The sequence below is a fragment of the Morone saxatilis genome, unplaced genomic scaffold, assembly GCF_004916995.1.
Source record: "Morone saxatilis isolate NCDOM2014 unplaced genomic scaffold, NCSU_SB_2.0 Contig20, whole genome shotgun sequence".
NCBI lineage: Eukaryota > Metazoa > Chordata > Actinopteri > Moronidae > Morone > Morone saxatilis.
The window spans coordinates 21,542,499-21,556,879 of record NW_023339763.1 but is presented as its reverse complement, the minus strand read 5'-3'; the positions used below and the strand labels follow the sequence as shown (position 1 = coordinate 21,556,879).

General features: G+C 41.7%; 1 protein-coding gene across 2 annotated transcripts in view; it reads right to left on the bottom strand.

Annotated features, from left to right (window-relative positions):
- Positions 1-5,600: 5,600 nt before the first annotated feature.
- Positions 5,601-14,381, bottom strand: part of uvrag (UV radiation resistance associated gene) — an 81,697-nt gene continuing 72,916 nt past the window's right edge. For both annotated transcript variants that reach the window (XM_035666308.1, XM_035666309.1), the window contains one exon: positions 5,601-8,201. In XM_035666308.1, coding sequence (XP_035522201.1) covers positions 7,352-8,201 — 850 coding nt within the window. In that variant the 3' untranslated portion in view covers positions 5,601-7,351. The remainder of the gene's footprint in view (positions 8,202-14,381) is intronic.

The following is a 14,381-nucleotide window of genomic DNA, read 5'->3' as shown; positions in this document are numbered from 1 at the left end:
CTGCTTTTTAATTTTTTAATTGAATATTGTGAAAGTACTTCCACTCACATCACACCTGGACATACTGGGTGTTACATATAGGACAATATAAATGTGTACGGTGGGACTCATACTGAAACAATCTTCTAATAATGGTTCAATATGTGCAAACAACAAGCAGACACCAATGGTATTTCTTTTTACTCTTTTTCAGTTTCTTCACATCAGATGCCATGCAGTGGGATGTAATCCTTCGTAGCTGCTCAGCGGGACACCATTGTTGTTTGTGGAGTCCCTCGGCCAGCCAGTGTTTTAGTCACGAGATCAGGACCATGAATCAATGCATGGCTGTACCTCAAAGGCACACAAAGAAAGGGAATCATTCCCAGAAATAAGAGAGGAGAAAACATGATGTTATCCAAGAAAGTACATCTACTTCAAAACATGTACACCATATACAGCACAATGGCTACTGTACAAAAGCAAAACTATCATCCGGCAAAAATCTAATATTTCCCTCGGTGCTGTGATATGCCTTTTCTTATTGTTTCCGATTGTTAGCTGTAGGGGGACTGTTGTTAAGGGCCATTGTGTGTTTGGGGAGTATTCCCATCTTCGTCTGTATGTCAGGTGTCAATTACGTCATTCAAACTTTCTAAAGGTAATTACAGAAAACCACAATGTCTTCAAGCACCAATTTACCATGAAATCCTCATATGAGCACGATGACATCAGTCCTCAGCAATCGGTTTTAATTTCACAAGGTCCATAATAAAACCGTCATGGTCATTGTGATATTATTTTTTACCCAGAATTCTGCACTCACCACACTCCAATCCTAATATTGATATTGCTGCAATGAAATCAGCTGGACACCACTGCGTTTCATTAGGCTGTGCAACTGGAGCATGTGGGGAGAATAAGTCAGCCCTATAAAAGTCTGTGTTTGCTGAATGGCTGGGAAAGCTCGTGTTTAAAAAAAGAAAACACTAGGAGTGATAGCGAGGAGCAACGTTTTACTGCCGAAAAACTGAAGATGTGGCTGGGATTTCATCCAGGCAGATAGTCTTGTTTCTGAGATGGCTTAAACAGCTGTACCAGGTCACAGCACAATGTTGACCAGCCAAGTCCAGGACCAGGACAGGTCGAGGTGAGCGGATCCACCAGGGCCTGATCTGAGCTCTCAGACAGGACACGAGAGCTGCGGCATCTCCCTCCACGCTTGTAACGCAGTCCCCCCAACCCCTGTATTATGACTGTAATCCAGCTATAAAGAGTTACAGTCGCAGTATGAGGTCTCAACTCGCTAATGAATGAGAACGTACTTTGTGTCTTTGTGTTGCCTTTAAACCATAAAGCTGAATGCTGGCCAAGGCTGATATCTGACTCCTGCCCTCCTCTTGTCCCGTGATGAGACTTAAATGTATGCCATTCATGTTAGGACACAGGGTGTTTAGTGAGACATCCAACACAAAGTCAATTAATGTCCTGTATCCTTATTTGCTTTCTTACTGAGTGATAGATTGATACCACACTCATATTTCTGTGTTAAATAAGAAGCTACAGCCAGCAGATGGTTAGCTTAGCTTAGCATTAAGACTGGAAGCAAGGGCAGCCAGCTAGGCTGGCTCCGTCCAAAGATTTAAAAAAAAAAAACTGCTCACCATAATTGCCATGTAATATTTAATTAGTTTAATCCGTATAAAACCCAAAGTGAAAATGGCAACGGGCAACCTCAACAACAAGACCAAGAAATAGACCATAACCTCCATAAAACCACTTGTTTTTAGAATATGGTTTGTATAGCTCAAACAAACAAGTTCCTTAGTGAGATTTATGTCATGGTAGGACAGTGCGAGCTAGCCCCTTTCAATCTTTGTGCTAAGCTAAACTCATGTCTCATAATGGTTTATGCTACAATGTAGTGGAACGGTAGCACAAGTGCAGTCATAATGTTAGTCACCTGATTCAGTGTCTGCATAAATATCTAAATATTACCTAACATTAGTCTGCATAAGTTACTTGTCATACCAGACCATCGGCATATATAAAAATGGACGGCATGACAGCTCTCCAAAAGTGAATCCAAAACATTGATATCATAAACCTTTGTTCGCCACGGAGCCTATTTTCTGCAAAAATCCAACATCCAGTGGAAAAATCCCATTGGCTTTTTGTCGATGGAACCAGGGCAATGCTAACATCCATGTTGGACTACAAAAAAACATCATCCCTGCAGCACTATTCTCAGTTTACTCTCTCTTTTTATATTTCCCAAAAGGTCTATTGCTATTGCTTCTACATGTTACTTCTCATCAGAAGACTTTACTCTGTTGCAGCCCTCTACTTAAAACTAACTGACAGGAGTAATTTACACTGACAGTATATATCCTCTCTTCCTACTCTGGTGTTATTCCCAAGAGAATCATGATAGTCATTAATCACAATAAACTGCAATGCAGCCATCAAATACTCTTGACTCTTTTGTCTCCCATTTGTTCATATTTCCAAAAATAAATGTGCAGTACAACAGGATTACAGTGCATGAGTGACACCCACAGCAATAATCACAAGGAATGTACTGTATGACGGAGACCAGGTAATGACAGGGGTATAGAGTATCACTGAGACCTAAGAATGACAAGTACGGTGAATGACTTTGACCCGGGACTGGTCGGTGTGTCAGATGATATGGCTGCTGTATTAATGAGGTGCTGATGGACTGCAGCGATTCTCCTCCCCGTGCACGCTGTTAATCCTCCTTATGATGTTTGCTGAGATGGATTCTACTCTTATCGCAGGTCGGTCATCAAGATTAGATGGATTGGACAATTTTGCCGATGACTATTTAAATCAATAATCAGAGTTAATGAGGACACTGCTAGAGGGTACAGACAGAGAGTAAGGGTTCATTCATTACTGTCACACACATGCACATACACACATGGTGGTGTAAAGCCCAGAGGCCGGGGCTTAGACAGCAAGTGGTGCTGGTTTGGCTGTTGTGTATTTTGTGAGGTGCCTGTGATGATGAACAGTACAGCAGACTATACACTGCAGCAGTGCTGAACTCTTTAGAGCACTCAGCTCGAAAATATGAAGATGGCTTTGTGAGTAGGAAATAAGGCCTGCTTACTCTCACTCTCAATGCCTTGGTTCATGTTCTCATAAACTTTAAACTACAATAATAACCTGCAAACTATCAAAGTTTTAAGTCGTGCACCTGTGCAAAGGCACATGCACTCACATGCTATGCGCCTGGAGCAGGTCTGCCTTCCGTGATGGCACAAATGTCCCGTCTCTGGCTAGATGAAATGTCATTCCCAGAAGGCCGAGCGTTGAAGCCTTCAGACACCTGTAGGGGCTTAGCTGAGAGCAGACAGTCTGCAGAGTGACACACGGAGCTTATAGGATCGAGGGACAGGAAACTGCTTTATGCGAATCTGGAAACAGAGTAATAAAGGACACATTCAGCAATCATCTGCATTATTGAAATTCCTAATGAGAGAGACTATGAAAAAATCTAACAGGTGATTCTAAGAGAGAAAGCTTTATTGCCAGTGAGTAATGTGCTAACATATATAGATAGTAGCCAACCATAATCTGCCTGAAACAACCAAGAGGAGAATTACAAGCTCACAGTATGCTTAAAATGCTTTCGGTTACTGTTTTTCACCGTTTAATGTGAACAAATTGATACATTACCTGGAGCCCTGACAACAAAGTGACACGCTAATACCACCAGAAAGGCTGGCTTTTACTCAGTTAAGTGCATAATGAGGTAAAGGAATGCAGAAGGGCTTATTTCATTAGAAAAGGGCTTACTTGAAGTAGTGAAGGCACTGTAGTCACATGTACAACCACATGTGTACATATATGTAAGGTCTGTGGTGCTCACATTGTCAGGGCGAATAAAGAGTAAAAGCTTTGACTCGTTCTGGCAAACCAACTGAAGCTGCTCTAGTGAGTTCCCGCAAAAATAAAACTGTTTCCCTATGATGATCATTCAAGTTATATCTAGTCAAATTAATAAAATAAATGTAACTATCCAAAATACAAAAAACAGCTACTTCTCTTAGGTGTTGGCTAGAGGACAAATATTACAGAGCAAGAGGAGTAAAACAAGGCTTGAGACGTTATGTACCATGAAATATTTCGCAACTTCTATTTCCCACAACAATAAGCAGGTGCAGCATGTCTCCAAAACTTAAATAAAGAACCAGTCAAGAACAAAAGGTTCTATCTAACTAAACTAAACTGAGCTACATATAAATTATTTCAGATGGGAGGAACATATTAAAGCGTGAGAGATTAAGAGCCCGTACCTGCCAGATTATGTGTTTCAGGCAGTTGGAAGAAGGATGCACCTGGAGTCTTTCCTGTGTCCTTAAATGACTGACGAAAATGCGTTCTAAGCCATGAACACATCAGCTATGGCAAAGATTAACATATGTTGTTTACATGTCAGTACGAGTTGCACTTTGTCCAAGCACACAGGTGTTTTTCTCTAATTTGACCTTATTAGGCCTCCTGTCAGGGCTGTGGTGGCGTGTACAGGACACATTTTGGTGTAAACAATAAATTAATTAACATTAAGTAAGGCTGCTTTCTATTTAGGTGTGCCGTGTCCAGGCCCCGCTGTAAGGACGTTACGTCAGCAAAGTTTCGGAACAACTGCTGGCCCGATTTCCGTGAATCTCGGTTGAAAGAATTTTTTGGGAGCAAATCACAAATCACATTCCCATGGAAAAATTAACTGACTTCTCGTGTATGCGTAATGAAAGTGAATGGTGTGGATGGGATTTTTCTGGATTCATCCAGAATATCCAACCGGTTCGAAGTGAATGGTTTACCGATTTCTAGAATAGAAGTCTGGACTATTGGCCTTGTCGGAGTTCTGCTCTAGTACATGGGGTAAAGCTGAGACGGTTCCGATTCAGTCATTTGCTGACTGACATAAAATTAATCTGCAACTATTTTGATAATTGTCTAATTACTTTTTCAGGTTCCACTCCATGATTTGCAGCTTCTCGGTCTTATATGATAGTAAACTGGATGGCATTAAGTATTCATCAGAGAAAGTTCTCAAACATACCTCTACCCAGCTTAAACCTGAACAAAGGTCTAATCAGAATAACTGAAAACACGTGTATTGTATTATGGTCTAAATGACCATTCGGTGCCTCATACACCTACAGTAACAGTAACATGACGGTCCACGGGGTAGCAGCGGAAGTCTTCGAGCTGGGCCTCATCTACCCCAACCCTGCGCTACCTTTGTGCTTAGATCTACATTCCAAATGCTAGCATGCCAACACGCTAAACTTAGATAGTGAAAATGGTAAACATAACTTCTTAGCATCAGAATGTTAGCATAGACATTTTGAGCATATGCTGATGTTAGCATTTAGCTCAAAGCACTGCCTCTAAGACGTTTACTTTTTTAATTTAACCGTTTCCAGGAGAGGAATTTTGTACATTTTCATACCATTTTGAAACCATCACATCCTACATGTTCCACACATTGTAAGTTCATGGCTGTAACCACCTCACAGGCAAACTTGAGCACACCCTCACCAACAGAAATGTACACAGACCACTCTTAAAGGGGGCTACATACATCCATGCCATTGGACTGCAAGTCTTTAATAACAAAAAAACCCTCCATACAAAAGTATATGTACATGGTCAATTACTGGACTGTATAGCAGTTTATGGAAATGATCTAACATGGTTCATCTTTTAGTTTTAAATACAATAAATCTCAACAGCCAGCAACCACAGTGCTGGATCTGAATCACAAAGTGGGCTGCTGGTGGAGAGTCCATCTTTGTCACGGCGGGCGATGCAAAGCAGCTGTCCACGTCAGGACTCAGACACTGGTTATGATATCAGTCTAACATCTGACAATGATAATGAGCGACATCCCATGTGAGTGGGGGAAATAAAACTAGATATTGATCTCCTTTGAAACATAGCACACACAATTGTTGAGAGACATAAATAATGCAATAATTGAATACCAGTGCAAGAAAGCATTCAGAACATGGAGACACAGGACAAAATCACAGACAATGGGATCGAGACACTTACTATTAACACTTACAGTCGAGCCTGAGTGAGACATTCCAACTGAACAGACACAGAATTAAATTTTTGGTCTACTGAATATGAGAATCAGTGGACTTAACATTAACATTGATGTTAATATTGATGAGATACATTAAAATTAAAAAAATAAGAGAAAAGAGGACATGGAGATGGACAGAAAAACAATTGCACCATTTCCCTGCCATGTGCTGCAAGCTCCAACCAGCCGCTCTTGTGATCCTCATCTTAAGACCTGAAGGAGAAACTCGACCCCGCGTGGAGAATGGCGAGTGGGTAGGGAGTCTCTGATTGGGCTACCGGTTCCAGCTCCCACCTCGCTATATGGTTGCATACTCCTGCCAGGTCAGAGGTCATTGGTGGGATTACTGGACACCTAACTGTGATTGTGTGACTGTGGGTACATGCTAATGTGTAACACACACACACATACACATCATGTCCTCCCTACGGCACACACCCACTGTCATGCACCCTGAATGAAGGCTTGTGAAGCGTCTGAACCTTTGCTTGTACAGTCAAAGGTGTAAGTACTGGGACAGCAGGCTCTGTGATGATTCAACATGATAAAACTTCCAGTTGCAACTATTTATCTCTGTTTATGTTTATATTAATGATTATATAATTGATACACTGTCCAAAAAAGCTTCTCTAGTTAAGGTGAAACTTGAGGTACAGTGATAAGGAAAAGGATATGCAGCTGCTGCATTGAAACATTATAATACGGGCTAATAAGGCTGCACTCTGTGAATCTTAAATGCAGTTGAGACACGATGATGTTTTGTAGGGGGCTCTTATTGCTGTAAGGGTCTGAAAACAAAGTGTAAGTGATATACATTGTTTGTGTGTCTTTTGACATGAATGGTCCCTCGTTATGGAACAGACTACAATAATGGACACTAATTCATAGAGTGCGATTGTTAACGCTGAGGCCGAATATTTTTGTGAATGAAAATGTCTGAATAACGGTTCATTGTTCCATCCATTGTTAAAAAAATATATTAATGCTGGCATCAAACATAAAAGTAAAGCTTACTGTCCCCATACTTCACTTTTAACTTGTTTCATTTAAAAGATTATTATGGAAATGTTGACAATAAGTGCAAATTGGTCGTTATTCCAGAATAGCTCCTATGATTTTTGATGCTGCGGTAGGAGTGGGGGACCCCACCCTTGTCCTCTCAGTTCATGTCCCTGCCTTGTATTTGTCCAATCCCACTGTGCAAGTCTTTTCATACCTCCCTCTCTCCTTAGGTCCTCTGCCTCACTTCTCAGAGCTCTTGCGTGGTCTACGGAAGCTGGACATGTTCTCATTGAGTGCATAGATGCGCCTGGAGAACTCCTCAAAGCCAGCGACGTCCAGCTCACCCAGCACCTGTTCATCACACTCCACAGCTACAGCGTGGTCCACGGGGATGCAGCGGTAGTCATCAAGCCGGGCCTCGTCTGCCAGTCCCAACGCCAACCCCATTCCTAACCCCAGGCCTAAACCGGTGGCCTCTGTGCCCATGATCTCCTCAGCTTGCTCTACAGAGCAGCGCAGCTCTGGGACCAGGCTAACAGGCGCCTGTTCTGGTACCAAAGAGCCGTTCATGGCACCTGTGTGCTGACTAGTGGCCACTGTTTCCTCACCAGTGTCCAGCACTGTAGAAGAGTCGGGTGCAACTGTGCTACTGGCTGGTTGCTCTTCAGTCTCTTCTTCTTTTTCTAGTTCTAGTTCTTCAGCCTCTCTGTCAGTGCTTCTGTGACTCTCCTCCACTCCCGTCTCCCCGCTCTCCCCTTTCTCTTCCTTTTGCTCTCCCTCTTCGGTGGCCTCCATAGTCTTGGCCAGGTTAAGCGATGCCATGCCGGCGTCAAGGGAGGAGGACAGGTGTTTGGTCGAAGGCGAGGGTGTGGCTAGGCCATCTTGGGACTGCTCTTCACCCATGACTGTGTTGTAGCTGGGTGGAGGAGTTTGCTTGTATTTGGGCTTATCGGCCTCCGAGCTCGCCCTCTTCCTCAGGCCTCTGTCTGGGGAGCTGGTGTGGCAGGGGTAGCCTATATCCGAGGCAGCAGACACACCAAGCTGAGACTTGGTCGGCACAGGGATGGAGCTAGAGACATGGTGTCTGTCACTGTGGGGAACAAAGAGAAAGAGAAATACACTAAATAAGCGAGGACATAAATAAAAGCAATCGCAATCAAACTACTCCTATGCATAGTATCAAGATACGATATAGACTTTATCTGATTCATTACAATAAGATTACAGCTAATATAGGAGACTGGGATGGGTCAAATGAGACACCCAGGCTCTATTTTGACCTGGTTCTCCATTGATCTTATTAACACCCCTCCACCCAAAGCACCCATCCCTTTCCCCCCAGATCCAGGGGAGAGACAGCTGCAGCTCTTTGTAAATCACTCTACCTTACAACATTCAGAAAACATTTATGCAGCCTGTGAGACTACACTCACTTTCTGCTGACTGGGAGCACGCAGCAGGCGTCCACCCAAGTATGTCAGACATTTTCTTCTATAACAGATAACAGACTTGGGATCTGGGGCACCCCACCCCAGGACTGGGGCCATAAATTTACGTAAATGGGGGGCCCACTGTCTCTTCCGATAGCCAAGGCCAAGATCACCGGACTACTTAGCGGTCTGCTTAACGTGACCATTCTGCTATCTCAGGAGCCGAGGCACTGTACTGTTGGGGTCAAAGGCGAAGCAGGGCCTCTCTGTGCTCTCCACCAATTCACATGTGCCGGTTAAAGAGTTGAGGACAAATCTTTGCTTGTTTAGTTGGATATCCATAATAGAATAGATAATATTGTAAAAAAAAATGTTGTATTGTAAATTTTTTCCTGATGCTTGGCTCCCAGGCACTTCAAAATCAGTGACGAGACTACTGGCTGATGTATGTATTTATTGTGTACTAGCTCGCTGTCTGATGGACAGTTTCACTACTAAACACATGACAGCTTGTAGAAAGGACCCTGACCTTGGCCCATGCAGGCACCCTGCTGAGGTGGTCCTGACAGGGTTCACACGCAGGACACTGAGCCGAGAAGAGTGGAGAAGTATGTCTAGTTTTATGAGAAACTTGACCAACTTCAAATTGCCTGCGTACAGTAAATAAGAACCATCCACGATCTGAAGGTACAGTATCTAACTGCTTATGGTAATAACCTGTACATTTAGGGCGGAGGCATGCAGATGTAAATGTTGGATGGTCAACCAAGGTTAGGGTTAAGAAAAGAAAGACATATGGTAATGACCTGAGCCTGTGAGGGTGTTCCTATTAAATGGGCATAACAGGAGATGGACTGTGCTTTACTTGGCAGTACACATACATCAAAACACATAATTTAAAACAACTGGCTTAAGCTTGCCCCCTTAACGAGCAGATGGTTAATTCAGCAGAAAAGCATTTTTGGGCAAAATGGAAACAATGTGCTCTTTAACACCTAATTTTCTGGGGAGACAAATGAAAAGAGAAGCTGAATGATTTGCCATCTCAAACACTTATCTGTGACTTTCCAAATGAAAACCATCATGTGCTCTTTGGAAGCCAGTCCAAAAATTCAAAACCTGATTTGGTAGAAAGGAATAGAGACGGATGTCATGAGAAGTCAATTATCATTTAAGTAAGTGGAAAATGTGGTTCAGACTCTTTGAAACAAAATACAGGTTTGGAAACCGGAGACGACCGGTACTCAGCGAAAAGTTTAAGGTTTCCATGCATCATTTATAACTAGCTAGTAAGTGACTACTACGTTTTTTTTAGCTTGACTGAGTGATGTCCTTACAGCAATGGCTGATTAGATTGCTTTGATTTTAATTATCATCAGCCATTTTCTTCCATTCTTCCCTCCAGCTGGCTCTCTCATATAATCCATTTGGTCAGATTTTAACTGGCCATCTACACCACAAACACTTGTATTATTGACACTGGCATAAAATCACACTGTCTTTTAGATAATGAGGAATTTTGTATTTGGACCGTGGTATTTTGTTCCACCCGGTTTCTAGGTTAAGTGTACATTTGCTCTATTATTTGTGTCAAATTGTGCAGCAGTGAATGAGTAGCAGAAGGGACTGGGTGTGTCAGTGAGGACTTTAGCCAAGCAATCCTCTGGGCAGTCATAACATTTTTCTTGAAACATTTGAACTGTTATACCGATGACATGTTTTTAATGCTGGCAATTAGACTACACATGTATGGCCACTGTGAGCATGTGGGTCGATTAAGGGCGGTGGGAAGACAGAACTGCTGAAAAACGCTTCCTAAAGTTGTTTTGAAAAGCTGGAACTCATGTAGCGTTGTTCTTTCAAATTAAGGCCAAATACTTGCCTTGCATTAGCAAGAGACAACAGTGTCTCTTGATTTTTTCATATTCTTTATAAATATTTCCCCTGTTCCTGTTCTAAAATGTCCTCCTCCTTGTATCAATCATACTTATAAGTAGTCATTAAACTGATTTTGGAAAGAACTGGAATGACAATCCAGGGGTGGCAATGTGTGTTTGTCAGTCGGCCCACCGCTTTGGTCAAGACTTAAATAAATAAAGCTTGCCATTATATTTGGGACATATATTCATGGTCCCCAGAGGATGAACCCTACTACTTTCGTAATCCCCCCACTTTTCTTCGAACCCCGAAGTTAAAATTTGTGGTTTTATGTGAAATATCTCAACAATTACTGGATGCATTGCCATGAAATTTGCTACACACATTTATGTCCCTGTCAGCATGAATTGTTATGACTTTGGTTTTCATCTGGGGCCATCAACAGTACTTGCAAACACTGTGCTGAAGTACTGTCTCAGAGTGCTACTGGTGTGACTGTAGACTCTTTTTTTGTTAAAAACAAAGACAATATTCACTCTTGATTTGTTGCCAGGCACCCCTGAGTCATGACATATACATTAACTGATGTCTGTTCTGTTAGATGCTGCGGTCCACTAGAAGTTGTTATTGTGCATGTAATGTTATTGGGCACGTCTTTAGCATTCCTCATCTCATAAGTATATTTACTTTAAACCTTCTGCTGCAATAGCTTGCGCTTTGGGAAATGTTGTTTTCAATTACTAATGATACCATTACCCCAACTACGATAGCTATATCAATAATAATAATGAAGAAAGCCAAAATAACCTATTCTATTAATTCACATGTGGGAATTACCCCCCACATGTACACTATTAATAAGGATGGGACATTATAATAGAGGGCCCAGTTTAAGCCATCCATGACAAACTAAGTGAATTCATGATAGCAGCTCAACATACCATACTGATGGGAAAAAGGCCTGTTCCTCATCCCTGACCATGAAAGATACACAGCTGTCTACTGATAGGTTCCCTCCAGTGGTAGCCAGCATTACCCTGACAACAACTTCACTGCACACTGTAAATGCTGCTAAGAGGCCTCTGCCTAAATCATCAAGTAGAAAACTTGACATGCCGAGCCAGAAATAGCCTTCACTCCTCCAAAGATTTTTGCCTGCTCTCTTCCTTTCCACTGCTGATGTCAAACCTGGCATAATTCAGGCCGACTCAGGAATTCAGTACGCCAGACCTTTCCACTGTTCAATCCTCCGACTAGCTTTGCAACATGCCCCTGTTCATATCCAAATCCGTTTAAGGAGCCATGATTTGGGGCCAAAACAAACAATAGCAGATAAGATGTGGTCGTTTGATGTGGTTCAGGGAAATCCCTGTGAAACTACAAGAGCAAACATTACAAAAAATTTGATATGCACTATGGTGGAAGCTAAGTTTTCTTTGTGCTTTAACAGAGCAGGACTTATCGACAGTTTGGCCTTTGAAGCCAGGGAATCACCACAGCACAGCATGTGCAACACAATCAATAATCTGACAATACAAATACCCTCACAGCACTCAGTGCTGCATTATCTGACATATTACATCTATTACAAAGTTAATACTGTTGTTTCTGAAACAAAAATACCACAGTGATATGAAAAGTAAATGCAGATGGAAATGTGTGGTTTATCACACGTATTATTTCAACCAAAGCTCTATGTCGAGCTCTGTGTTGCTTCTGTTGTATGATAGTTTGTATTAGAATAGTATAGTATAGTATTATTCACTTAACATTTTGCTTTGGCTACATTTTGTGCTATGGCTTTGACAGCTTCCATGCTGATCTCATACAAAAACAACTGAATACAATGAAATACACCTGTTCACTTCGGGTTTGATGAAAGCATCGATAACAAGATTGTACAAGATTATACATGGTTTGGCTCCACCTCTGTTCAAACAGTTAGTATCAGCTTACAAGAGGTGTAGCAGGCGGGGACTGTATTTTCCCATTGAGAAATAGTTCTCTGCAATGTTTGTTAAAGCTAAGTGGAAGTCTATTCCAACACATTTTAGATAACTAGACATACGGTTTATTTATTGCTCATTGACATAAATTACCATCATTAGGCTGCTTACATCATTCCTTCACTTCCGAGTAGTAGGGTTGGGGTGAAAATGTCCTGTACATCTACAGTTCTAATAATGTCTATCACATTTATCAAGTTTTTGCTGACTTAAATGAGCAGTGTGTAGGATTTAGTGCCAGCTAGAGTTGAAATTGCAGATTGCAACCAATTTAAATACAGCTCAGCCTTCCAAGCAAGTAGGAGAAACTCCAGTGGCAGCGAAACTCACAAAAAACATGCAAGGCCCTATTTAGAGCCAGTGTGCAGTGTACTGGTTTGTCCATTCTGGGCTACTGTAGAAACATGGCGGGTTAACATGGTGGACTCTGTAAAAGAGGACCAGCTCCTTCTGTAGATAAAAACAGCTTATTCTAAGGGAACAAAAACACCGATTCTTATTTTCAGGGGATTATACACTAATGAAAACATACCTATGAATACCATTATTAACTAAATGTTACACACTGGACCTTTAATAGCTTAATTTCAAAAAAGAAAAAGCTATTATGTTATAGTAACTTCCTTTAAAAAATGTACTGTAAATTAAAAAAAAATATATATAGTAAATCCATAGGGCACCTGTCGGGCTTAATCTATCTTGCAAATGCTTATTTTTGGTATAGAAATTTTAGATAATACACTTTCATCTTTCACTGATCAGACTGCAGCTGTCTAAATATCACAACCCTTTGTGTATATCATGTAATACAAGTGGACTACCGTGGTTTTGCTAACTTTTCACTCACTATGGGGTCTTTGGGGAGGTTCACATCCTCCAGCTGCAGTGCTGAATCTGCCTGACCAGGCGCTCTGCCACACCTTGTCTCCCCCCGTGTACGTAACCCTGCTTCCAGGCACCGGAGTGGGATTAGGGCCCTATGAACCTCTGCCAGGCCCTCAGCGGATGTGGAGCAGCAAATGGGAGCATGTTGAACGCGTTTGCTTTGATCTCAGCAGACTGTACAGTTTACAAAGAGTTGATTTCTGGTACTGTCTCTGTCTGCGTCTTGGTAATAGATTCACCATTTTTCCGCTGTTTCTTATCCTTCAGCAAGATTTAAAAAACAAAAATACTGCCCATTTTTCACCAAAGCTAGACTGTATATATTATGACATGTTATGATGTGTTTCTGAGACAGCACTGTTTGGAAATGTATAAAGATATGATCAGCAGCTTGCCAGACAAGCATCATATAGCCCGCTGTACAAAAAAGACATAACTTGTAGTATACCCTTTTATATTCTTACATGCACTCTGCTTTTCCTCAGTTATTCCATCCAGTCTGTAAAAAATCCAAGATGAACTCGCTATACTCTCATTGTGTGAGTCTTGGCGCTTTGGGAAAGGCTCTCCCTGTAGACTAAATGCATGCTGAATTAGTTCTACATGGAGGGAGGAACCAAATCTGTTCTGGAAATGGTGCCCTCGGTCATATCCTTCATCACATCATCCCTGTTTGGATTTGTGGAAGGAAGAAAGAGGTGGCAAGGAGGGATTGAGGAAACAGATTAGCCTCTCGCTCACAGTCTATAGGATAATTACCTGCAGATGCCATGCAACATTTTTTATACATCCATATTTCATAAACTGGGTCCCATCGCTGGAAATTGTACCTGAATTTATATTCAAAAAAGGGGTAAAAAAAGACTGGAACTGATATGGGAAGGAAATAAGTGCATATCCTCCTTATTACAGGGTGTTGTAAAGCAGTCACCCCCTCATCCTTGCTGGAGGCATCAAGTCAGGCTAAAGGTGTAATATGCAAGGTCTTATGATGAAAGGAGGAAAAATTAACCACTGTAACTCTGCTTAAATCTTAGCATACTTATGTGTCTATATATATATGTATATATA